Genomic DNA, 25,956 nt, shown 5'->3' with positions numbered 1-25,956 from the left:
ATTAACCTGGCACCTTGAAAAAAAAAAATCTAAAACAAAACATTTCTATTCACATTTCCAGTTCTCCATTCACCTTCTTATCAGCTACAACTGTATAATTTTATTAATCTGAATATTATATGCCATCTCAAAATCTCATCGCCAACGCTGGGAAAAAAAAAGCATATGCTGTCAGTAAGGAACAAAATCATTTCCTTCATTCCAGTACCTGTGATAGGAGCATGATAGTAACTGTATGTGACAGGTTCTCCCTCCTCTCATAATAATTATGGCTCCCTAGAACTCAGCATCTGTGCTACCAGATGTTACTGTCAAACACGTAAGCGAGTGGTAGGCGCACAGCATAATTCTGGCCAACATCCAGAGTTCATCGGATTAATATTTAAGCAGGTGGATTTCAGCCGCATAATACTTCAAATACTCCACCGTACTCATTCAACTACATGAAGAGGAGATGGTTTCGATAAGTGATGTACCGTCTCCAGTGGACTTTATATCATCGCTTCGCTTGTCTGTCACTAATTTTTTTCAACCTTGATATTGAGAAGAAAGAATACGAACGGATCTACTTGAGAAGAATGCAAAAAAAATAGCACGATAGAAAAATAATAGCCAGCATTTCTCAGGAGCTACATTCTGTTGTTATAGCAACTGATGATACCTTCCTACCCAATTTGAAGAAAAACACTTTAACCAGAAGAGCCTGAATATTTGTTTGATTCCTAAATGAAAAGTGTGTTGTATAAGGCAAGGAGCATACCCAAAATATATGTGTAGATTCTTTCAAATGAATAAGTCACTCAACTGTAATTTAGAGGGTTTTTTTTTATCTTGGCACAAAGTTCACCGTGGAACGATAAAAACAAACATTAGGAAGATTTATTTTATTTATTGCATTTGTATCCCACATTATCCCACCATTTTGCAGGCTCAATGTGGCTTACAGAGTGTTGTTATGATGCAGTCATTACATGATCTTAGATACAGTCGATAATAAGCAAAGGTAGGTGATTTAGATGTAGGTGTTGTAAGAGGTGTTTTAGATGCATCTGAGTAATTTGGGGAATAGTTAGTGAGGATGTCCTTAGTAGGCTTTGTTGAAGAGATGTGTCTTCAAAGATTTTGCGAAAGCTGGTTAGGTTGTCCATTTTTTTCAGGGCCATGGGTAGTGCGTTCCAGATCTGTGTGCTTTTGTACTCAAAAGTAGTAGCGTATGACTGTTTGTATTTAATTCCTTTGCAGCTGGGGAAGTTCAAATTGAGGAATTTGCGGGCCGATCTTTTGGCGTTTCTAGGTGGTAGGTCCACTAGGTTTAACATATAGAGAGGGGCGTCTGCGTGGATGATTTTGTGGACGGTTGTGCAGATGATGGTCTATTTTAAATCACATCATTCTGAAGCGGCATAAAGAAGTTGATTGAGGTGCTCATTTTCAGAGCAGATGGACGTTATAAAATGCCCCCCCCCCCCCAAAAAAAAAAAAAATCCATCTGATAAAAACGTGCAAAGCCTGATTTTGGAAAGTCTGAATTTGGACATTGCATACTGCAGTTCGTCCAAACAGCAAGAAGGTGTACTGCGGGTGTATTTTGGGAGGGACTTAGGAGGGCCCAAAATTAGGACGTCCAACATGGTTTTTTTTTGTAGGGGAAGAAACATCCATGTCTAAAAATACGGCCGTTTTTATCTAGACCTATTTCAGTCACATCCAAGTTACAAAAAGTTACTGTAATTGAGATTTTCACCATTGGAGGGATTAAGACATGAACCGTTGTTAATCCCCCAGTGGTTGCTGTCCCCCTCCCTCTCCCTTCAAAGTGGTAGACTATAAAGGAAAACCAGGTTTTATGTCAGCTGAAGGTATTATGGCCATTCTGACCCCAAAAAACTAGATCTGAGGAGTAGCCTAAAGGTTAGTGCAGTAGGCTATGAACCAATGGACCTACTACTACTACTATTTAGCATTTCTATAGCACTACAAGGCGTACGCAGCACTGCAAAAACATAGAAGAAAGAAAGTCCCTGCTCAAAGAGCTATGTAATAAAAGTGAGCCAAGTATAGGACAATCAAGCCATTGTGACATCACTGATGAGGTTGGCTCTTATTGGTGGCCTGAGGCATTATGACATCACAATATTAGCTCTGGTTACAAGAGACTACTACTACTACTTATCACTTCTATAGCACTACAAGGCATACGCAGCGCTGCACAAACATAGAAGAAAGACAGTCCCTGCTCAAAGAGCTTACAATCTAATAGACAAAAAATAAATAAAGTAAGCAAATCAAATCAATTAATGTGTATAGGAAGGAGGCGAAGAGGGTAGGTGGAGGACCTGGGTTCAACATACCTCCCTTTTATTTATTTTTTAATAATTATGAGCTTTCCAGAATCAGAAAAATACCTACTGATTACCCGACAAGAACTGGATCTTTCGTCTGTTTTTCCGCAATAAAGATAAACCCTTTTTGGGTTTAAAAGTTTTACTGTTTCCTGATGTCTCCAAGGAGACAAGACGACGAAGGAAACAATTCTTGCTCCTTAGACCTGAAATTCTACACTTGGGGGGGGGGGGGGGGTACCTTTTTTTAAGGTACCCCTGCAAGTGTATAATAAAGTTTAGGGATAAAAAATATGCATTCACAGAGCCGGCTCATGTGTCAGCGCTCATAACCTCAGCGAAAGTGGCTAAGCGTTAACTATAAGAGTCTACTCCGCTTAACAGAATTTGTAGAATCTCTTTTTTTGATTATCCTTTAGATATTTTGTCTCCGGTACATTTCTGAAATCTTGGATCACAATTTATGGACTTGAGTATAGTTTACCTGTTAACGTGAAGCTTTTTAAGCTTCACCTTTTTCCTTTTTTTGTTTTATAATTATGTTTATATATTTTGCTGTTTATTAGATACTTTTCCTGAACAAGAGGATTGTCTTGTAAAATATTGGATAATATTAATAAAAAAAAAGAAAGAAAAATACCTACTGTACCTAAATATATAAGCCACCTGCACACCTGAAGGCTATTGAAGTGGTATACATTCAGATAAAGTAGCTGTTTTTTACGTTCTGGAGTGATTACATTTATTTAAAAAGAGTCTTAGTAGGGTTTGAACCTGTGCCCTTTACTGTCCTAACTACTAGGCTACTCCTCTGTTCTGCACAACCACCTGTGTGGCCATAGTTTTGAAAATGACGCCAGACAGATGCTCAAGTCCCTGATTTTTTGTTGTTCAAAAGTTGGACGTTTCACTTCGGAAAATGGCTATTCACTTTGGACATTTTCAATGCAACAACATCCATCTCACAGCCATAATCAAACGTGGAGGAGCATAATCGAACGAAAATGTCTATCTCCATGGGTGTTTATCTCCGAGAATGGGTCCGTGAAGGGGCGGACCAAACCGTATTTTCGCAAAAAATAGACGTCCATGTTTTATTCGACAAATTGTGAGCTGGGCGTTTTTGTTTTTCAGTGATAATGGAAAATGAAAGCGCCCAGCTCAAAAACGAATAAATCCAAGGCATTTGTTCGTGGGAGGGGCCAGGAGTCGTAGTGCACTGGTCCCCCTCACATGCCAGGACACCAACCGGGCACCCTAGGGGGCACTTTTACAAAAACAAAAAAAAAGGTAAAAGAGCTCCCAGGTGCATAGCACCCTTCCCTTGTGTGTTGAGCCCCCCAAATCCCCCTCAAAACCCACTGCCCACAAGTCTACACCATTATTATAGCCCTAAGGGGTGAAGGGGGGCACCTACATGTGGGTACAGTGGGTTTGGGGGGGTTGGACGACTAATAAGCATTAAGCAGCACAATTTTAACAGGTGGGGGGGTGGGCCTGGGTCCACCTGCCTGAAGTCCACTGCACCCCCTAACAACTGCTCCAGGGACCTGCATACTGCTGCCAGGGAGGTGGGTATGACATTTGAGGATGAAAATAAAAAGTTGTGAAACATCTTTTTTTTTGTGGTGGGAGGGGGTTAGTGACCACTGGGGGAGTCAGGGGAGGTCATCCCCGATTCCCTCCGATGGTCATCTGGTCATTTAGAGCACTTTTTTGGGACCTGTTTGTGTGAAAAAAGGGTCCAACAAAAGTGTCCTAAATGTTCGCTAAAAACGCCTTTATTTTTTCGATTATCGCCCTAACGCGTACATCTCTCCTCGGCCGATAACCACGCCCCAGTTCCACCTTCGCCACAGCTCTGACACGCCCCCATCAACTCTGTCCACATCTGCGACGGAGTGTAGTTGAAAACGTCCAAAATCGGCTTTCGATTATACCGATTTATTCGTTTTTGTGAGATAAACATGTATCTCCCGATTTGGGTCGAAATCTAGGCGTTTTTCTCTTTCGATTATAAGGTGGAAAGTAACCTAGTAGATGATGGCAGATAAAGACAGTACGTTCCAACCAGTCTACCCAACAAGATAAACTCATAGCATAAGGTATGATGTGATACTACATATGTATACTTGATCTTGATTTATATTTGCCATTTTCAGTGCACAGACCGTAGACGTTTGCTCGGTACTGGCCTTGTTCTCCAGCTACTGAATCTGAATCTGTCCAGCCACAATCAGGGCAGACTGTAGAAGCCTGCCCAGCACTGCCTTTGCTTCCCAATTACTGGTGTTGCCATTTAATCACCACTAAAAAGGAATCTAGACATTTTTCCTGTTTGATTATGGTTGTGAGACGGATGTGCAATTTAATTGAACAATGAACCAATTAGTGCTAATAATCAATTTTCAATACTAAATGGCAACAATTAGAGTTTACACACATCTTGCTAGTCATCAATTCTATAAATATAATGTACTGGAGAGTGGACTGTTTATTGTAGTATGTTTGTTATTATTTGATGCAATTATATATTTTATTTTTTTGTTTGTATATCACCTTGACGTTTGTTTTGTTTTGTTTTTGTTATGATTCTGCTAGATAGGCAGGGGAATGTTTGGGACTCACTCCCAATTGGCTTGACAGGGGCTGAGCCAGCAGTCATCAGAAGCCTGATCCATTTAAACCTGCCTTTCCCTGCAATCATTGCTTTAGTGTTGATTGATTTGTTTGCTCAGCTGAAGCCAGCCTGTGCTTGGGCGCTTGTGTTTCCATTGGAGTTTAGCCTTTCTCCTTGGTGCTTGTTTATTGTGTGTGTGTGTGTGTGTGTGTGTGCCCCACTTCTCCACACCTGGTCTGCTTTCTGCTTCTCTAACGTTGTGCTGTCTGTGGTAAACTTTTGCCTTGTATCGTTCCTTTGTTTGTTTAGCTTTCTCTCTCTGTGTGTTCCCTTTGTTGTGCAGAGCTTTGGGCGCTGCTCCCTGTGTTTCCCTTGTCCCTGTATTTTGCTCCTGTTTGTTTGTTTTAGTTCTCTCTGTTTGCTGACTCTGTCTCCTGTTTCCTGGGAGTAGTGTTCCTTTTCTGGTCTATGTGTGTCAAGGCAGCTTCCTCTGTTTGCTTACACTCCCCTTTCCCTTGTCTGCTGAGTGGCTCTGCCCTGTATATTCCTTTAGCAGTTCCCTTTTTCTCTTGGCTGTTGTGGGGCCAACTTTGTGTATTCTTATAGGTAGTTCTCCCTTTCCCATTGTGTGCTGTTTAGTCAGCCTAGAGTGTTCCCTTGTGGGGCTTCCAGTATCTTTGTATGCTGTAGGTGCAGCCTAGTTCTCTTGATTGCTGTGTGGCACAGCCTAGTGTATTCCTGTGAGTGATTTCCCTTTTTTCTTGGGTGCCTTGTGGCACACCTTAGAGTATTCCTTGAGTGGCTTCCCCTTTCCCTGTGTGCTGAATGGTTCAGCCTAGAGTGTATTCCCATAGTTGGTTCCCTTTTTACCTGGAGTGCTGTGTGGTACAAGCCTAGAGTGTTCCCTTCTGGTGCTTCCTGTATTCTTGATCGCCCTGTGGCACAGCCTTGTATACCTTTAGAGGCTTCTGCCTCTCACCCTTTCCCTTGTGTCTCTACCCTGCACTGTGTGCATTGCTTGTGCTCCAGTTCCGTGGGGAATCCTTGTTGTTCTTTCTCCCTTCCCAGAGTGTGACTGGGTTCCCGTCAGCCGTGAGGCCCGCTTGCTTGGAGGTCTGCGCAACTGGGTTTTCGATTGGCCATGAGGCCTGCCTGAATGCTCTATCTCCCATTTTCTGGTGGTGCCTGTTGGCTGTTGTGTGTGTGCGGGGCATGGTTGGTTGGGGTGGTGCATAGGGCCTGTTCGGTCTACCCTAGTCCTTGGCCAGAATCCTATACTAGGCCTCGGCCTGGGCTCAAGGGCTCACGTCCTGAATAACAGTTTTTTGTTTTTCTGATAGTAATGCATATTAATTGCTTCTACTAAATAAGGTTTATAGAACACTGCTTCTAAACTTCTTTTTTGTAATAGTAATACTTATTAATTGATTCTAATAAATAAGTTTATAGAATATTGCTTCTGAACTTCTTAGTGGAGCTGGCACATTCACCATGTTATGCCCTTATTGGTGAACCTTCACTGGCTCTCAATTGCTTTTAGAATTCAATTGAAGGTTTTCTTGTTACAGGGACCTTTTAGGCTTCCCTGGATCTCTTCTCATCTTCTTGGTCTCATAGATTTCCAGTTGATGGTGCCGCTCATTATATATCAACTCACTCTCAAAGCCCTTTTCTGCCTATATTCATTTAAAATCATCCTTTTCTGCCTATATTCATTTAGAATCAATGTGTCACTCTAAATTTAATTATTATGCCCCTTCTTTTTGGAATGTTTTGTTCCCTTGTTTAGAAGGGAAGATGGTTATTTTAGAATCATCCCTACTTCTCAATGGCAGAATTTAAACATCTGGAGAGGCCCAGACATTTAAATGTCATTTCAGAAACAAGGGCCATTGAGACACGGGGAGGCCCACTACGTCTAAAGGTCAAGGGATATGGAGAAGGCAGGGAAAGGGAGTTCTGGGCAGGACAGCAATACAGGGAATGCCTGTCTGCATGGAGAAACCTAGACGTTCGAAGTTATACTAGGGGTCAAGATGCCAAATAAGCCCTTCGACACCAGGGATTACTAAAAGTAGCCCTTTGGGGGAGGGAGGGCTACCTGAGGATGGGGGTGTTTAGGGTGACCGGAGGGGGATTATTAGAGTGGAGTGGGCATAGAGAGGGCATTGAGATGGGAATTATGATGGGCTGGGCAATCAGCAGTTTGGCCATCTGCTTTAAGTAGGGGCTAAGAGTATCAGGCCATGGCTTTGTGGCCTAATGCATCGAGAACAACAAAAATACGATCAACTTTTTATTGGCATATAATTCCAAGGATAACATGGGCTATGGGGTTCACTGCAAGTCATGTTATTCAGCTTACATAGTAATGAACTGTCTTGAATACATTTGAACGCTTTGCATCTCATTATTGTGTATCCTGCAGCAGGGGCGTAGCCAGACAACAGATTTTGGGTGGGCCTAGGCAAGAAGTGAGTGGGCACCAAGTGTTCTCTCCCCCCACCACCAAAAATATATCTCAGCTGGCAGGAAAATGCTTCTTTCCACCTTGGCAGTCTGCAGCAGGCATGCTCTGAAAACTGAGCATGCACAGGTGCTGGTATCATGGAAAGTAGCGCTTTCGTTACCATCAGGGGGAAGTCTTCAGCTGACGGAGCTTGGAATCCCCACCAGCTACTGCTAAACGTGTGCTACTGTTGGGTGGGCCTGAGCTCTAAGTGGGTGGGCCCTGGCCCACCTGTGGCTACGCCACTGTCCTGCAGTATCAATTAATTATGAATGCACATTATTTTATTTTAGTTACATTTGTACCCCGCGCTTTCCCACTCATGACAGGCTCAATGCAGCTTACATGGGGCAATGGAGGGTTAAGTGAGTCACAAGGAGCTGTGCCTGAAGTGGGAATCGAACTCAGTTCCTCAGTTCCCCAGGACCAGAGTCTACCACCCTAACCACTAGGCCACTCCTTCACTGCATTATTCTCTTTTAACACACATTAATAGGCAAATAATACATGCTAACATCATAATGCAGGTTAATAACTATGCTCCCCCCCCCCCCCCCACCAAGGCTATAAGAACCTTTGGAGTCAATACTGAGCCATGGCGGCCAGTGGTTTTTAAGCTGCTGACCACCTCAGGCAGAACTGAGCCTGGCTATTCAATGATGGGCCGTATCCGGCTTCCAGCACTGAACGTCTGAGTATCTGCGGTAATGCATAAGTTAACTATGCACCAGTCGATATTCAGACCGGTGCCAGGTTAGGTCGGTGAATACATTTAGGAGAACTTTTTGCTCTCCTAACTTTATCCACTTACTTAGCTGGACAGTGGACTGAATATCACCGCTAACCGGTTAAGTAGCAGCTGTGCCCAGACTCTACCCCTGGACTAGCTGGTTAGAGCTGATATTTAGTACTGGGTATCGGTGGGTGGCCGGCCAGCTCAGCAGGGTTTAAGCAGGAAGGAGCATCTCCAGCCCAGTTAACTCATTTGAATGCATGACCCTTCACCTTGTCCTTTATAGGTCTCACATTTTGAGGGGAATTTACAGTGGTCATTAGTGTAGTTTATGCTCACAGTTACCTGGAGGGGTTGAAAAATACACCTAAAGGAGATGAATACATTGACAATACGTTGAAAAAGATTTTTAATATGTTTAAACGCTAATAGGTCTTCAGATGCTAAGTCTATCTTGACACAGGAGGACAGCAGCAAATGAAAATTGATGCGAAGGCGGTAGAACGAGAGGACATGAAATGAGATGGAAGGGGGGCAGACTCAAGAAAAATGTCAGGAAGTATTTTTTCACGGAGAGAGTAGTGGATGCTTGGAATGCCCTCCCATGGGAGGTGGTGGAAATGAAAACGGTAAAGGAATTCAATCATGCGTGGGATAAGCATAAAGGAATCCTGTGCAGAAGGAATGGATCCTCAGGAGCTTAGTCGAGATCGGGAGGCGGGGCTGGTGGTTGGGAGGCGGGGATAGTGCTGGGCAGACTTATACGATCTGTGCCAGAGCCGGTGGTGGGAAGCGGGACTGGTGGTTGGGAGGCGGGAATAGTGCTGGGCAGACTTATACGGTCTGTGCCCTGAAGAGGACAGGTACAAATCAAAGTAGGGTATACACAAAAAGCAGCAAATATGAGTTTATCTTGTTGGGCAGACTGGATGGGCCATGCAGGTCTTTTTCTGCCGTCATCTACTATGTTACTATTTGTTTTGTTTAGAACAATACTCCTACAAGTAGCAAAAACAAAAACATAAAATAATTGTCATGTCTGTAATTTGCTTTTTGTTATGGTCTCGTTTTTATTTTCATGACAGATATTTTAATTCAGTGTATGAAAAGTAGAGAATCCACTAGGCTATCAAGCAGTTGATAAAACACAGTAAATTGTGCTGTCCTGTGACACACACAGACACAATGCTTGAATACTTCTAAAGAGCAGCGGTTTTAGAAGGGAAGGTACTCATATACACCGTGTCCGGAAAAAAAGCCTTAACATTTTTCCAAATAACCCAAAAATGTCCTACTGCAGCAGAAACATCTGTCTGAAATTCAAGACATCCCTAAGTACTTTTATTTTTCAACAGGATGAAGCTCCAGTGCATTGAGCTCAAAAGACAATTGATCTCTTAACTAATGAAACCCCAGAATTCATTGAGCCAACAGCTCAGTGGCATCAAAGACTTTGTGAATGCGTCAAGGTTGAGGGAAGACAGTTTGAACACAAATTATGAATAAACTAAGGAAAAAAATCCATTATACTAATGTATTTTTAAAGGTTATACTCAGGGCTCGCGTAATGCGGTAAGCAGGGTATGCACGGCAGGGAAGCGCTAACATCTGGGGGGCACCAGAAATGGTGCCCTTCTCTCCACTCTCACCCGGCATCTCCTTCACCTGCCCAGTCTAACTTAAATTTTTTTTTTTCTAAACAAAGGATTTCTGGTGCGGAAGGGATTCAAACATGCTGTCTTCGGCCTCCTTTGCACTCTCCCTCTGCCGCCGTGACTTAAATTGCGCACACAGTCGTATTCTGGATTTGAACAAGCACCTTAATTAGTTAGCAAGCCAACCAGTGCTGATAATTGGCACTTAACAAGCAATTATTGACGCTAATTGGCATTAGTTACAATCTGTGCACAGAACTGTCAGTGTATTTTGCAACGTGATGCACATAAATTCTAAGTCGCATAGATGAAAAAAGGGCATGCCCATAGGGGTGGAATGGGCGGGTCTTGGGAATTTCTAAAATTTATGCACATTGTTAAAGAATACACCCGGTCAGCGCCTAATTTAGGCCTCGGCATTTGAACCAAGTTTTACTTAGTGTAACTGACCATAATTAAAATTAGTCTTATGGATGGGTGCTTGGCCTATTCTATAAACCACACAGAAATTTAGACCTATTCTATAAAGTATGCCTACATTGTGTCCAGTTCTGGTGCCGCATCTCAAAAGAGATATAAAGGAATTGGAGAAGGTGCAGAGAAGGGCGACGGAAATGATAAAGGGAATGGAACGACTTCCCTATGAGGAAAGGCTGAGAAGGTTAGGGCTCTTCATCTTGGAGAAAAGGCGGCTGAGGGGTGATATGATAGAAGTCTACAAGATAATGAGCGGAGTAGAGCGGACAGATGTAAAGCGTTTGTTTACACTTTCAAACAACAATAGAACCAGGGGACACAAGATGAACTAGAATATGGCAGATTTAAAACAAGCAGGAGAAAGTTCTGCTTTATTCAGCGTGTAGTTGGACTCTGGAACTCGTTGCCGGAAAATGTAGAGACAGCAGCTGGCCTTACGGAGTTTAAAGGGGGTTTGGACAGATTCCTGAGGGAAAAGCCCATTGAACATTATTAAAAAACATTTTTTAATGGGTTTTGCCGGGTTCTTGAAGCCTGGATCGGCCACTGTCGGAGGCAGGATGCTGGGCTTGATGGACCCTTGGTCTTTTCCCAGAATGGCGGTTATTATGTTCTTATTGAGAATAAGCGTATTTCACTTCAGCGCATGGGTTACAAGAGACACAAACATCCAGTTTAGAAAAATAAACATCTAATATATCAGTGGGTCAAGATAGCATATAAATATTTATGTACCAACACATAAACATTTATGTTGTGCAATAGAAACATCAACTTTATGTGCCTGAACATAAATGTTTTTTATCTCAGCCATTTAGAAACATCAACATTTATTTTTTTTCTGAAGCCGTCACAGAGACTAGTATCCCTGGAGGTTTGGCTTTCAGAAGAGAAGAGGTGGGGCAACAAACTCTGAGGGATTAAGGGAGTGACCTCCCCTAATCCTGAAGAGGAGCATTTTCAGAAACCTAGACATCCTAGGGACCATGATAGATCCATTCTTCCTCCTGCCCTCCGTCGCAGATAAACTGTCTGACATCTCTCACTTCCCTGCCTGGTAAAGCTCTGCAATTGGCCCCTCCATGCCCCCCCCCCCCCCACTCCGTGTGCTTTCAAATCACCCGTGTTCCAGTGTTTGCCCGGGCAGTGGTAGCGGCACTCATAGGCTGCCTATGGGCCCACACTGGACCTTTCTCTCTGAACTGTTCCACCCCTTCTGACACAACTTCCTGTTTTGTGAAGGGTGGGATGATGGTTCAGAGAGAAAGTCCCAGTGCAAGCTGCAGGCAGCCTATGATTGCCGATGCCGCTTGCCCGGCACAGTCTGAAGTGGAAGTAATTTTAAGGTACAGATGGCACAGGGAATGTGGGGGGTATTGGACGGACGGAGATGCATCACCTGTGAAAAATTCCTGGATGCGTTGCTAGCTAGGTGGCAGGTGAAAATTCCAATATTGATTTGTTAGGATAAAGAAAATCATTCCTCTTTTGAAATGGAAAATAGACATTCATTTTTTTAGGCCCGCCCAAATCCCACTCAAAGCATGCTTGGTAGAATCAGAATTTTGACATTTATGTAAGAAACTTTTAAGTGATTTTTTTTTAAGTACATCTAAAATGCATACGGTGTTCGAAAATAAGCGCCACGGCCTTTCAAAATTGCAGCTTTCCCCGTAAAAACTGGCAACTACGCATGCATTTGCTGACAGACGTCTACATATTTTACAAAAGCCTTCATGTTCGGAAGAGCCTTTTGCAAACTACAGTCGGATTGTGAACATCCTAACCAGAGACATTCTAAATACTCCCTAAATTTATTTATTTATTTGTACATTTATACCCCACGTTTTCCCCACAGTTTTGCAGGCTCAAAGTGGCTTACAATGCACTGATAGGCTGTTGCCAAATCAGAGGTGATACAGTTACAGTTAGAATAGAATCAAATAGAATCAGGGAAACAGATAAAATAAGATAATAAGTTGACAGGTGAAAAGAGTTTAAAAATGGTCCGTAAATATATTGCTAGGAAGGACAAGGCCCTTTTTTTTTTTGTTACGTTTGTACCCCGCGCTTTCCCACTCATGGAAGGCTCAATGCGGCTTACATGGGACAATGGAGGGTTAAGTGACTTGCCCAGAGTCACAAGGAGCTGCCTGCCTGAAGTGGGAATTGAACTCAGTTCCTCATGGCCGCGTAGGCTTCTGCTTCTGTGAGTCTGACGTCCTGCACGTACGTGCAGGACGTCAGACTCACAGAAACAGAAGCCTGCGCAGCCTTCTACATGGAATGTTGCTAGTGGAATAGCAACATTCCATGTAGAATCTCCAATAGTAGTAACATTCCATGTAGAATCTCCAATAGTATCTATTTTATTTTTGTTACATTTGTACCCTGCGCTTTCCCACTCATGGCAGGCTCAATGCGGCTTACATGGGGCAATGGAGGGTTAAGTGACTTGCCCAGAGTCACAAGGAGCTGCCTGTGCCTGAAGTGGGAATTGAACTCAGTTCCTCAGGACCAAAGTCCACCACCCTAACCACTAGGCCACTCCTCCACTGCAATCCTTCAAGCATACAGCAAAGCAATGAACAAGGGTTAACCCTCAATTGCCCCGGGTACAAATTTAAGACCATGAGTCCACTGGGGACTGAAAAAGTACCTGCACATAATATATGTAAATCACTTTGGTTCTTCCACTGAAAGGTAGTATATCAAATACATGACCCTTTACCTTTATAGGCTTAATACAAGAAAAATGATGTTAGCAAAGTCCTAAACTTCAGGTAGAATGATACTGCCCTGAGAAAAATGGCAGAGAATTCCAGAGTATATGTGAGATTGATCTGTACGTATCCGTTTGTAAGTGTATATGGTAGCAAAATATGCACTTTCTGCTCTCAATGTTTAAAACTGGGTTTTATATATAGATTGCCTTTCTAAAATTTTCTTTCACATGTTTGGTGATTGCTCGAAAACACAGCATGCATCATCACAGTTGACCAAAGTTATACATGCTGTTTCTTGTTCTTTACAATTTTCATTCTCTTGGGACCTTATTATACAAAGGTTAGTTTTGTAACAATTCACGTGCAGCTAATGTGGGAATAAGTTAACACCAAATTTTAAAGGAGAAATGCGCACATAGCTTGCCTTTTTAAAATTCCTGAATTGAAACTACACATTTGCAAGTGAAGGGCAATTGATATAACTAGGCACCCAGATTTACACGCCCCTTGTGCATGCACGTGTACAGAATACCAGCATTTACACGTGTACGAGCACGCTTACCTCTGGAGTCTATATAGTGCACTTAATGTTCCTTGCTGAAATCTAAGCTTATTCCATAACAATGTGTGTAATTTAATTGGCTTAACAAGCCAATCAGCGTTGATAACAGCACCTATCAATAAAGAGCACTAATTGGCAATAATTAGAATTTATGTACACACTCACTAAGCGCATTCTGTAATGAACTGCACCTAAATTCTAATGTGCACAGTTCAAAAGGGGTATGGTCAGTGGCGTAGGAAGGGCGGGGCGGTGGGAGCGGTCCGCCCCGGGTGCACGCTGCTGGAGGGTGCAGAGAGCAGCCGCGCGCCTGTCGGCTCCGCTGGTTCCCTGCTCCCTCTGCCCCGGAACAGGTTACTTCCACATTCTGCAACATACTTTCACCCACATATAGTCCTGGCAATTTTAAAGCAAATCATTTACATGCAGAAACCACAGTTGTATGCACATAAAAGGCTTTAAGATCTATTTTTTTGCACATTCTTCTAACTGCTTCTATTTGAAGAGCCCAAGGCGAATTTCCTCCTAAAGCATTTTCCCATTCACAGGGAAAGGCATTGTAAATCAGACTGTTAGTGTTACATTGCATAAGAGCTCCATTCTAAAAACCTGTTGGCAGTATGCAGGCCTTCAGAGACCAGAAAGCTGATTTTCATAGGGAGAATTCCTTTAGAAATTCCCTTTGAAAACTCTGAACCAACAAATGCTCTGGATAGAAAAGAAACCATAGATTTTCTGGCTTTTGTTCTCCATTCCTTTTCTAATATTCAAAAAATTTTTTGGCAGCTGTAGCATACTTTGCTGAAAATTTCAATATATTATTTACAATGACTGCTAGATCTTCACTTGGATACAGACTCCTAACCTGAATATCTGAAGTTGGAATTATTTTCCACAATGTGCATCATGTTGCACACAGTATTTGAAGTGCGGTTGCACTATAGAGTGATACAAAGGCATTATAACATTGTCAGTTTTGTTTTCCATTCCTTTCCTAACAATTCCTAACATTTTATTTGGTTTCTTAGCCGCTGCTGCACATTGTGCAGAGGGCTTCAATGTTATTATCACCAATGACACCTAGATCCTTTTCCTCGGCAGTGACGCCTAATGTGGAACCTTGCATCACACAGCTATGGCTTGGATTCCTCTTTCCCACACGCATTACCTTTGCTCTTGCTCACACAAAACATCAGTGGCCATTTGGATGTCCAATCTCCCAGTTTCGTAAGGTCCTCTTGCAATTTTTCACAATCCTTTTGCGATTTAACAACTTTTTGAATAACTTTCAGACTCATTTTCCAAAGAGAAGGACGCCCATTTTCGACACAAATCGGAAGATGGGCGTCCTTCTCACAGGGTCGTCCAAATCGGTATAATCGAAAGCCGATTTTGGACATCCCCAACTGCTTTCTGTTGCAGGGATGGCCAAAAATTCAAGGGGGTGTATCAGAGGCGTAGCAAAGGCGGGACTTGGGCGTCCCTAACACATGGACGCCCTTAACCCATAATGGAAAAAAAAGGCGTCCCTGACGAGCACTTGGATGACTTTACCTGGTCGTGTTTTTCTTACAACCAAGGTACAAAAAGTTGCCCAAAATGACCAGATGACCACCAGAGAGAATCGGGGATGATCTCCCCTTACTCCCCCAGTGGTCATTAGTCCCCCCTCCCACCCTCAAAAAATATCTTTCAAAATATTTTTTGCCAGCCTCTATCCATTTCCACATACAGTTCAAACTCCTCCTATTGACCTATAAATGCATTCACTCTGCAGCTCCTCAGTACCTCTCCACTCGCATCTCTCCCTACATTCCTCCCTGGGAACTCCGTTTACTGGGTAAATCTCTATCTGCACCCTTCTCCTCCACCGCTAACTCCAGACTCCGTTCATTTTATCTTGCTGCACCCATATGCCTGGAATAGACTTCCTGAGCCAGTACGTCAAGCTCCATCTCTTTTGTTGCTGCTTTTAACTCCTAACCCTTATTCACTTGTTCAGAACCCTTAGTTTATCATCCTCACTTTAATATTCCCTTATCTCTTGTTTGTCCTGTTTGTCTGTCCTAATTAGATTGTAAGCTCTGTCGAGCAGGGACTGTCTCTTCATGTTCAAGTGTACAGCGCTGCGTACGTCTAGTAGCGCTTTAGAAATGATAAGTAGTAGTAGTAGTAGTAGTAATAGAGGACTTTCATATGGCAGTGCATTCTTTGACTATATTAACAGTATTTACCTTTTGGCTTCCTAACACTTTACTGCATCCTTTGAAAATACTGCAAAACGCAGCTGCCTGTTTGATTTTTGGCCTTAAAAAACAGACGTATCTATGACTTTGAAAGAACTTCACTGATTACCAGTGAAGTGGCATTCACAATTTAAAACTCTTTGTGTAATTCATAAATTGCTTCTTGGGGAAACAAAGACAGAATTGTCTACTTTAATTCAGGATTACGAGCCAATACACTCATTATGCTCTACCCAATTAAACCTTCCTTCAGTAGATGTGGTATGCAAGACCATTACACAAGCTCATGCCCTATCTATTGCAGGTGTTTTATTATGCAATTCACTTTCCCTGGAGAAAAAGGTTTTAAATTTTTGTAAGAAGCTTAAGACCCATCTATTTCAAGCTGCATTTTTACAATTCGATGATTCTAATTTGTTAGGTTTATTTGTATAACGCTTGGTTTTATTGTCATGTAATCTTCTGTCATATAATACATGACAATAAAACATTATACGAAGCTTGTTTTCTGCATAACTGTCAAAATGCGATGTGTGATGTGACGTGATATATTTCTCGTATACTGCTAACTCCCTCTAAACAGACGTTCAAGGCGGTTTAAGAAAAGATATTATAACCAAAAAAACAGGAATAATGGCATAGACCTTATAAACAAGTAAGTCTTTAACTCAGGGGCGTAGCCAGACAACAGATTTTGGGTGGGCCTAGGCAAGAATTGGGTGGGCACCAAGTGTTCTTCCCCCCCCCCCCCCAAAAAAAAAAAAAATCTCAGCTGGTGGGAAAACGCTTCTTTCCATCTTGGCAGCAGGAATGCACTGAAAACTGAGCATGCGCAGGTGCCGGTGTTGTGGAGAGTAGCGTTTTCGTTACCATCAGGGGAAAATCTTCAGCTGGCAGAACTTGGGATTCCCACCAGTTACCACTAAACATGTGCTACTGTTGGGTGGGCCTGAGCCATAAATGGGTGGGCCCTGGCCCACCCAAGCCCACCTGTGGCTATGCCACTGCTTTAACTGCTTCCTAAAGGAGAAATAACTGGAAGACCCCCGTAAATCCACAGGAAGGGAAAGCCAAAAATGTGGTGCCTGAAAACAGAAAGACAACTCCAAAATCTGGTTGTATCTAATGCCAATAAAAGAAGGCAATAAAAGATGGAACAGACCCCTTGCTTTCAACATTCTACGAACAAAAGGAAAACAAATCAAGTTAAAAAAAATACTCTGGGGCGGGGCCATCAAACGTTTTGAAAATTAACAAAACTTTAGACTGAATAGGGAGCCAATAAGAAGCAACAAGAGCCGCCGTTGAGCTATCAGAGATTTTAAGACGCAATCTAAATGTGCTAACTTGGGACGTTCCCACACTCTAAGCCCAGATTTAACACTGCACTTTTGGAGGACTATATTTTACTGCAGGTCATGCGCTAATGTCATTAACACACAGTGCCTACATAGAGTTAATGTGGGATCATTTACCGCCTCCTGTTTAACAGGCAGTAAGCGCTCCCGCATTAGCCAGTGAGGGTCAGATTCTATATGTGGCCCCCCAAAAAAATCAGTACTGAAAAAACTGTGCTTAGCCTCGTCTAACCTTAGGTGCAGTTTAAAGAATACGCATGGTAACTGTCCCATGACTAAAATTTAGGCACACCCGTTTACGCCAACTAGTATATCTCCTATCAAACTGAGCTCTCTTTTTCATCAAGCACTGCCATTTCCTCCCCTCACCCTCCCCACTGACAGTTTGAACTTCGTGGGTGTGGCTTGGATCTCTTTCAGGGAGAGAAAACTAACAACTTATAGCAGCAGCTTCAGAGAGCATTTTCCATCTCACAGATAGGCTGCAGAGAATACCTTCTCCTGCTTTAGACTTAGCCTGGCCTCAGAATGACATCCTATAGTATATCTCCTATCAAACTGAGCTCTCTTTTTCATCAAGCACTGCCATTTCCTCCCCTCACCCTCCCCACTGACAGTTTGAACTTCGTGGGTGTGGCTTGGATCTCTTTCAGGGAGAGAAAACTAACAACTTATAGCAGCAGCTTCAGAGAGCATTTTCCATCTCACAGATAGGCTGCAGAGAATACCTTCTCCTGCTTTAGACTTAGCCTGGCCTCAGAATGACATCCTATAGTATATCTCCTATCAAACTGAGCTCTCTTTTCATCAAGCACTGCCATTTCCTCCCCTCACCCTCCCCACTGACAGTTTGAACTTCGTGGGTGTGGCTTGGATCTCTTTCAGGGAGAGAAAACTAACAACTTATAGCAGCAGCTTCAGAGAGCATTTTCCATCTCACAGATAGGCTGCAGAGAATACCTTCTCCTGCTTTAGACTTAGCCTGGCCTCAGAATGACATCCTATAGTATATCTCCTATCAAACTGAGCTCTCTTTTTCATCAAGCACTGCCATTTCCTCCCCTCACCCTCCCCACTGACAGTTTGAACTTCGTGGGTGTGGCTTGGATCTCTTTCAGGGAGAGAAAACTAACAACTTATAGCAGCAGTGTTGCCAGGTGGGCGGTTTTACCGCCCAATTGGGCGGTTTTCCGCGACCCGCCGCGGGAAATTTTTGCCCGCGGCGGGTTGCGGTTTTTTGGGCTGGTTTTTGTGCTTCGGGCGGTTTTTTTCGGCCGCGGGGGGGCGGGGTTAGTGACGTTTTTGGGTGGGTTAATGACGTTTTGGGCGGGGTTAGTGACGTGGGAGGCGGGGCCGATGACGTGGGAGGCGGGGCCGATGACGGGGAGGCGGGGCCGATGACGGGGAGGCGGGGCCGATGACGTGAGAGGCGGGGCCGATGACGGGGAGGCGGGACCGGTGACGTGGGAGGCGGGGCCGGTGACGGCGGGGGCGGGGTTGTTGACGGCGGGGGCGGGGGTGATGACGCGGGGGTGGGGGTGTCAGGGGCGGGGTTTGTGTTTGGGCGGTTTTTGGGCTGTTTTTGGGCTCCAGTGGGCTGGAAAAAAATTTTCCACCTGGCAACCCTGTATAGCAGCAGCTTCAGAGAGCATTTTCCATCTCACAGATAGGCTGCAGAGAATACCTTCTCCTGCTTTAGACTTAATCCTACCCACCCTACCCCTCTACCCACCCACCCCTAGAGTGACATGTCTTATATAACCTCCCTATCAACCCACTCATTACTTTACCTCACCCATTTCTATTCTTCTATCACCTTCTCCCACTACTCCAACCAGAGTTACACCTAATCACACTGACCACCCTTCAACATCTTCTGTCCTTCTGTGACTGTTCTCTTGTGCTTGACTGCTTAAATATTTTAAATTTAAATGCTTTACTTTTTGTCTATTAGATTGTAAGCTCTTTGAGCAGGGACTGTCTTTCTTCTGTGTTTGTACAGCGCTGCGTACACTTTGTAGCACTCTAGAAATGTTAAATAGTAGTAGTAGTAGTAGACCTTATAAACAAGTAAGTCTTTAACTCAGGGGCGTAGCCAGACAACAGATTTTGGGTGGGCCTAGGCAAGAATTGGGTGGGCACCAAGTGTTCTTCCCCCCCCCCCCCCCAAAAAAAAAAAAAATCTCAGCTGGTGGGAAAACGCTTCTTTCCATCTTGGCAGCAGGAATGCACTGAAAACTGAGCATGCGCAGGTGCCGGTGTTGTGGAGAGTAGCGTTTTCGTTACCATCAGGGGAAAATCTTCAGCTGGCAGAACTTGGGATTCCCACCAGTTACCACTAAACATGTGCTACTGTTGGGTGGGCCTGAGCCATAAATGGGTGGGCCCTGGCCCACCCAAGCCCACCTGTGGCTATGCCACTGCTTTAACTGCTTCCTAAAGGAGAAATAACTGGAAGACCCCCGTAAATCCACAGGAAGGGAAAGCCAAAAATGTGGTGCCTGAAAACAGAAAGACAACTCCAAAATCTGGTTGTATCTAATGCCAATAAAAGAAGGCAATAAAAGATGGAACAGACCCCTTGCTTTCAACATTCTACGAACAAAAGGAAAACAAATCAAGTTAAAAAAAATACTCTGGGGCGGGGCCATCAAACGTTTTGAAAATTAAACAAAACTTTAGACTGAATAGGGAGCCAAATAAGAAGCAACAAGAGCCGCCGTTGAGCTATCAGAGATTTTAAGACGCAATCTAAATGTGCTAACTTGGGACGTTCCCACACTCTAAGCCCAGATTTAACACTGCACTTTTGGAGGACTATATTTTACTGCAGGTCATGCGCTAATGTCATTAACACACAGTGCCTACATAGAGTTAATGTGGGATCATTTACCGCCTCCTGTTTAACAGGCAGTAAGCGCTCCCGCATTAGCCAGTGAGGGTCAGATTCTATATGTGGCCCCCCAAAAAAATCAGTACTGAAAAAACTGTGCTTAGCCTCGTCTAACCTTAGGTGCAGTTTAAAGAATACGCATGGTAACTGTCCCATGACTAAAATTTAGGCACACCCGTTTACGCCAACTAGTATATCTCCTATCAAACTGAGCTCTCTTTTTCATCAAGCACTGCCATTTCCTCCCCTCACCCTCCCCACTGACAGTTTGAACTTCGTGGGTGTGGCTTGGATCTCTTTCAGGGAGAGAAAACTAACAACTTATAGCAGCAGCTTCAGAGAGCATTTTCCATCTCACAGATAGGCTGCAGAGAATACCTTCTCCTGCTTTAGACTTAGCCTGGCCTCAGAATGACATCCTATAGTATATCTCCTATCAAACTGAGCTCTCTTTTTCATCAAGCACTGCCATTTCCTCCCCTCACCCTCCCCACTGACAGTTTGAACTTCGTGGGTGTGGCTTGGATCTCTTTCAGGGAGAGAAAACTAACAACTTATAGCAGCAGCTTCAGAGAGCATTTTCCATCTCACAGATAGGCTGCAGAGAATACCTTCTCCTGCTTTAGACTTAGCCTGGCCTCAGAATGACATCCTATAGTATATCTCCTATCAAACTGAGCTCTCTTTTTCATCAAGCACTGCCATTTCCTCCCCTCACCCTCCCCACTGACAGTTTGAACTTCGTGGGTGTGGCTTGGATCTCTTTCAGGGAGAGAAAACTAACAACTTATAGCAGCAGCTTCAGAGAGCATTTTCCATCTCACAGATAGGCTGCAGAGAATACCTTCTCCTGCTTTAGACTTAGCCTGGCCTCAGAATGACATCCTATAGTATATCTCCTATCAAACTGAGCTCTCTTTTTCATCAAGCACTGCCATTTCCTCCCCTCACCCTCCCCACTGACAGTTTGAACTTCGTGGGTGTGGCTTGGATCTCTTTCAGGGAGAGAAAACTAACAACTTATAGCAGCAGTGTTGCCAGGTGGAGATGGAATAATAAACCCCTGTTAAGATGTTTTAAGATACATACCTGAACGTCTTTTTTATTTCCTCTTCTTTAATACCTTGTAGAATGTCTCGGTCACTATGAGTGTCGTGTGGAACAACAGGAGGTCCTGAAGTTGTTTCATTAACCGGGAGGTAAGTATGGTAATCTGTCCGTGCAAAATAGCCTATCAAAAGTCCAATAATAAATAAAAATATAGCAGACCAAACTATTTTACATATCTGACAAAAGCTTAAGTTATTCTTCTTTGGTGTAGGCCTTGAACAGTGCAAAAAGTAGTCTGGGTCATCTTGAAGACGCTGGAATCTTCCTTTGGGAGAAACTGATGCTTCGAATGATCTGAGGCTGAAGTCTGTATTTTCTGAATTTCCAAAGTGTTGATGAAATGAATTATCTGGTTGGAAATGATCAAATCCAAGATCTTCCAGTTCAGTTTCCATGTCCCACTCTAACTCCAGTGCTGTTGACTGGAGATCACTGTTGTCTAGATACTCTGTGTGTGTTGTCATTCTGTGGTCTGAATGCATTTTTTGAAGTGCTGTTTTTGTACCTGTTAAAGAGAATCAACAAATTAGATGGATGGATGCTCCCATTAGTTCTACTACTACTTATCATTTCTATAAAGCTACTAGACGTATGCAGCGCTGTACACTTGAACATGAAGAGACCAGCGGCGTCGCAAGGGCAGCTGACACCCGGGGCGGGTTGCCGCTGCGCACCCTCCCCCCTCCGGAGCGCAACCCCCCCCCGAGAACATACCTGGAAGGCGGTGAGGGGCGGGCGGGAGAGCCAATCCGCCGAGTGCACGCCGCTGGGGGGTGTTGGCGCCTCGCTGGTTCCCTGCTCTCTCTGCCCCGGAACAGGAAGTAACCTGTTCCGGAGCAGAGAGAGCAAGGAACCAGCGAGGCACCGACACCCCCCAGCGGCATGCACCCGGGGCGGACCGCCCCACCCCCCCCTTCCTACGCCACTGGAAGAGACAATCCCTGCTCGACAGAGCTTACAATCTAATTAGGACAGACAAACAGGACAAACAAGAGATAAGGGAATATTAAAGAGAGGATGATAAAATAAGGGTTCTGAACAAGTGAATAAGTGTTAGGAGTTAAAAGCAGCATCAAAAGGGTGGGCTTTTAGCCTTCATTTGAAGCAACTAGAGCTTGACTTACTGACTCAGGAAGTCTATTCCAGGCATATGGTGCAGCAAGATAAAAGGAGTGGAATCTGGAGTTGGCAGTGGAGGAGAAGGGTACAGATAAGATAGATTTACCCGATGAACAGAGTTCCTGGGGAGGAGTACAGGAAAGATAATAGTGGAGAGGTACCGAGGAGTTGCAGAGTGAATGCACTTGTAAGTCAATAAAAGGAGTTTGAACAGTATGTGGAAATGGATAGGAAGCTACTGAAGTGACTTGAGGAGAGGACTAATATGAGCATAGCAACACTGGCAGAATATAAGTCATGCAGAGGGGTTTTGAACAGATTGAAGGGGAGAGAGATAGCTTTAATGGGAGACCTGTGAGAAGCAAGTTGCAATAGTCTAAGTGGGAAGTGATTATAGTGTGGGTAAGGGTTTTGGTAGTGTGCTCAGAAAGGAAGGGACACATTTTGGTGATATTATAAAGAAAGAAACAACTGGTTTTGATGGTCTGCTGGATATGTGTAGAGAAAGAGAGAGAGATGACCCCCAGGTTACGAGCTGATGAGACAGAGAGGTTTATAGTGTTATCCCATTAAGTTAATGCATGTATAAAAACAATGCAGTAAATATTCAGCAGGTGGCAGTGAGCAACTAATGCCAATATTATGCCCAAATATTCAATGCTGGGTCATGTCTGGGCATTGGCGCTGAATATCAAGTATGTGCAGACAGCCAGCACTCATACGATTAAGGGCCAATATTTAGCTTTTAACCCCAGATTTTATATATGGCAACTAAAGTTACATACACAATTTTTGCTGCCTGGCCAAACTGCGCACACAAATTAATTAACAAGACAATTGGTGCCAATAATTGGTCACAAACAAGCAATTATCAGCACTAATTGGCACTAATTAGAAATTACGAACACAACTTGCTAAGCGTATTCTATAAAGTGGTGCACGTAAATTCTACTGCATGGATCTCAAAAGGGGTTGTGGCCATGGGAAGGCCATGGCAGGTCATGGGCATTCCTAAAATTTACATGCACTATCCCGATCCACATCTAAGTTAGGTTTTCATTGGTATAAATGGTCACACCTAAATTTTAGTTGCAGCAATGGGTGCTATGTGTATTCTATAAACTGCACCTAACTTTAGGTGAGGTTTATAGAATAGCGTCAAGTGTGGATTTTTTTGACACTGAGGTTTTCAGCACCATTTTGGTTCTAACAGGATAAGTTCAAGTGGACAAAGATAGGACTGTGTTTTACGTGGTCCAATTTGTCAACCACACCCCAACTCTGCCCCTAAACCACCCACCACAGAGCTGGTTTTGGCTTACTTGGTTAAGTACCACTGGATATAACTGGATAGCTCTGCATATGCGATTTAACCAGGCAGTAGACTCTCCTGCTTGTACATAAGTACATAAGTAATGCCATACTGGGAAAAGACCAAAGGTCCATCGAGCCCAGCATCCTGTCCCCGACAGCGGCCAATCCAGGTCAAGGGCACCTGGCAAGCTACCCAAACATACAAACATTTTATACATGTTATTCCCGAAATTGTGGATTTTTCCCAAGTCCATATAGTAGCGGTCTATGGACTTGTCCTTTAGGAAACCATCCAACCCCTTTTTAAACTCTGCCAAGCCAACCGTCTTCACTATGATCTCCGGCAACGAATTCCAGAGTTTAATTATGCATTGGGTGAAGAAAAAGCTTCTTCTATTTGTTTTAAATTTATTACACTGTAGTTTCATCGCATGCCACCTAGTCCTAGTATTTTTGGAAAGCGTGAACAGACGCTTCACATCCACCTGTTCCACTCCACTCATTATTTTATATCTCTATCATGTCCCCTCTCAGCCGTCTCTTCTCCAAACTGAAAAGACCTAGCCTCCTTAGTCTTTCTTCATAGGGAAGTCGTCCCATCCCCGCTATCATTTTAGTCGCCCTTCACTGCACCTTTTCCAGTTTTACTGTATCTTTCTTGAGATGTGGCGACCAGAATTGAACACAATACTCAAGGTGCAGTCTCACCATGGAGCGATACAACGGCATTATAACATCCTCACACCTGTTCTCCATACCTTTCCTAATAATACCCAACATTCTATTCGCTTTCCTGGCCGCAGCAGCACACTGAGCAGAAGGTTTCAGTGCTTGGATAGATGACTTTGAATTTCAACCCCGATCTTTCAAAGACTGTTATTGTCCCTATCTCAGAAGAAAATCTAGAAAATTTTTCCTTTTGCCTAAAATGTGAGCAGATGTTTCCGGTGTTCATACCTACTTCATGAAATGCCCAGTATCTCATATCCCTTACTTTCCAAGATTTGCATGATATCATTGAATGAACATTTATTCAGCAGGGATAATAGTGGATACAGTGAATTGAGGAAGAAAATATATTTCACAGTCAAGCGTACGGGTAGGGTTTACAAAGCATGCAAACCCATTATATAGCAATATTAAGTTCCATTGCATCATTTGTGCTTAAACTCTACAGGCAAAATGCTTTCGTTCCATGATCCCTGAACATTTTTCTGTATCATTTCCCCCACCTCTAAACTTCAATTACTCAAGCTCTTTTTTTTCACTATGGGATTTCACATTTCACCTTTATTTGATATACTGCTAAAGTGAACAGATTTAAGTGGTTTACAGTAATAGATAAAAAAATTTGTAAAGGAATAAACGCTAGAGAGCACACAAGAAGACCTGGGTTATAAACAGTGTGTATAACATCAATTACAGTATTAATCAAGATAAACAGCAATCAATAAAAAAACAGGAAGATGGATGGTATTCAGAGTAAAAGGCAGGATGTCTTGCTGGGTGCTGTGGAAAGGACCATGGTTACCAATACCTGAGACAAAGGAAGCAGATCTTAGTCAAGGAAAGCCTGATCAAAACAGACTTAAACGTCTTAAGAGGGGTCTCCAGGAGTATGTTCAGGGCAAACTGTTCCAAAGGGAGGGGGTCAGCAACAGGGGCGTAGCCAGGCAACAGATTTTGGGTGGGCCTAAGCAGGAAGTGGGTGGGCACCAAGTGTTCTCCCCCCCTCCCCCGCTACGACCAGAAAAATATCTCAGCTGGCGGGAGAACGCTTCTTTCCAACTTGGCAGTCTGCAGCAGGCATGCGCTGAAAACTGAGCATTTGCAGGTGCCGGTATCGTGGAGAGTAGCGTTTTCATTACCATCAGGGGGGGGGGGGGGGGGTCTTCTGCTGGCAGAGCTTGGGATCCCTACCAGCTACCGCTAAATATGTGCTACTGTTGGGTGGGCCTGAGCCATAAGTGGGTGGGCCTTGGCCCACCTGTGGCTACGCCACTGGTCAGCAAATTAAAACAGGAGTTTAGCTTAGTTTAGTTTATTACATGCGGAAGGGCAGTTTCAAAAATCCCATCTAAATAAAAAAAAAATGTTCTGCTCATACCTCGGATTCTATATATAGTGCACGGAAATAGAAGAGTATTCCATAACAATGCACATAATCTAATTAGTTAACAAGCCAAACAGAAATGCTAATTGCCAACTAACAAGCAATTACTGATACTAATTGGAATTAATTAGAAGTTACACACAGAACTGTCTAAGCATATTCTATAATGTGCTGCGTGT

At 43.5% G+C, this 25,956-nt stretch overlaps 1 protein-coding gene across 1 annotated transcript in view; it reads right to left on the bottom strand.

Moving 5' to 3' along the window:
• The window catches only part of LOC115478378 (inactive N-acetylated-alpha-linked acidic dipeptidase-like protein 2), a 294,235-nt gene that overhangs the window by 76,864 nt on the left and 191,415 nt on the right, over positions 1 to 25,956 (bottom strand). Inside the window, exon 3 of the mRNA XM_030215678.1 lies at positions 21,211 to 21,736. Coding sequence (XP_030071538.1) covers positions 21,211 to 21,736 — 526 coding nt within the window. The remainder of the gene's footprint in view (positions 1 to 21,210; positions 21,737 to 25,956) is intronic.

The sequence above is a fragment of the Microcaecilia unicolor genome, chromosome 10, assembly GCF_901765095.1.
Source record: "Microcaecilia unicolor chromosome 10, aMicUni1.1, whole genome shotgun sequence".
Taxonomy (NCBI): domain Eukaryota; kingdom Metazoa; phylum Chordata; class Amphibia; order Gymnophiona; family Siphonopidae; genus Microcaecilia; species Microcaecilia unicolor.
Note: the sequence above shows the minus strand (reverse complement) of the source record. Positions and strands in the feature narration are given on the sequence as shown.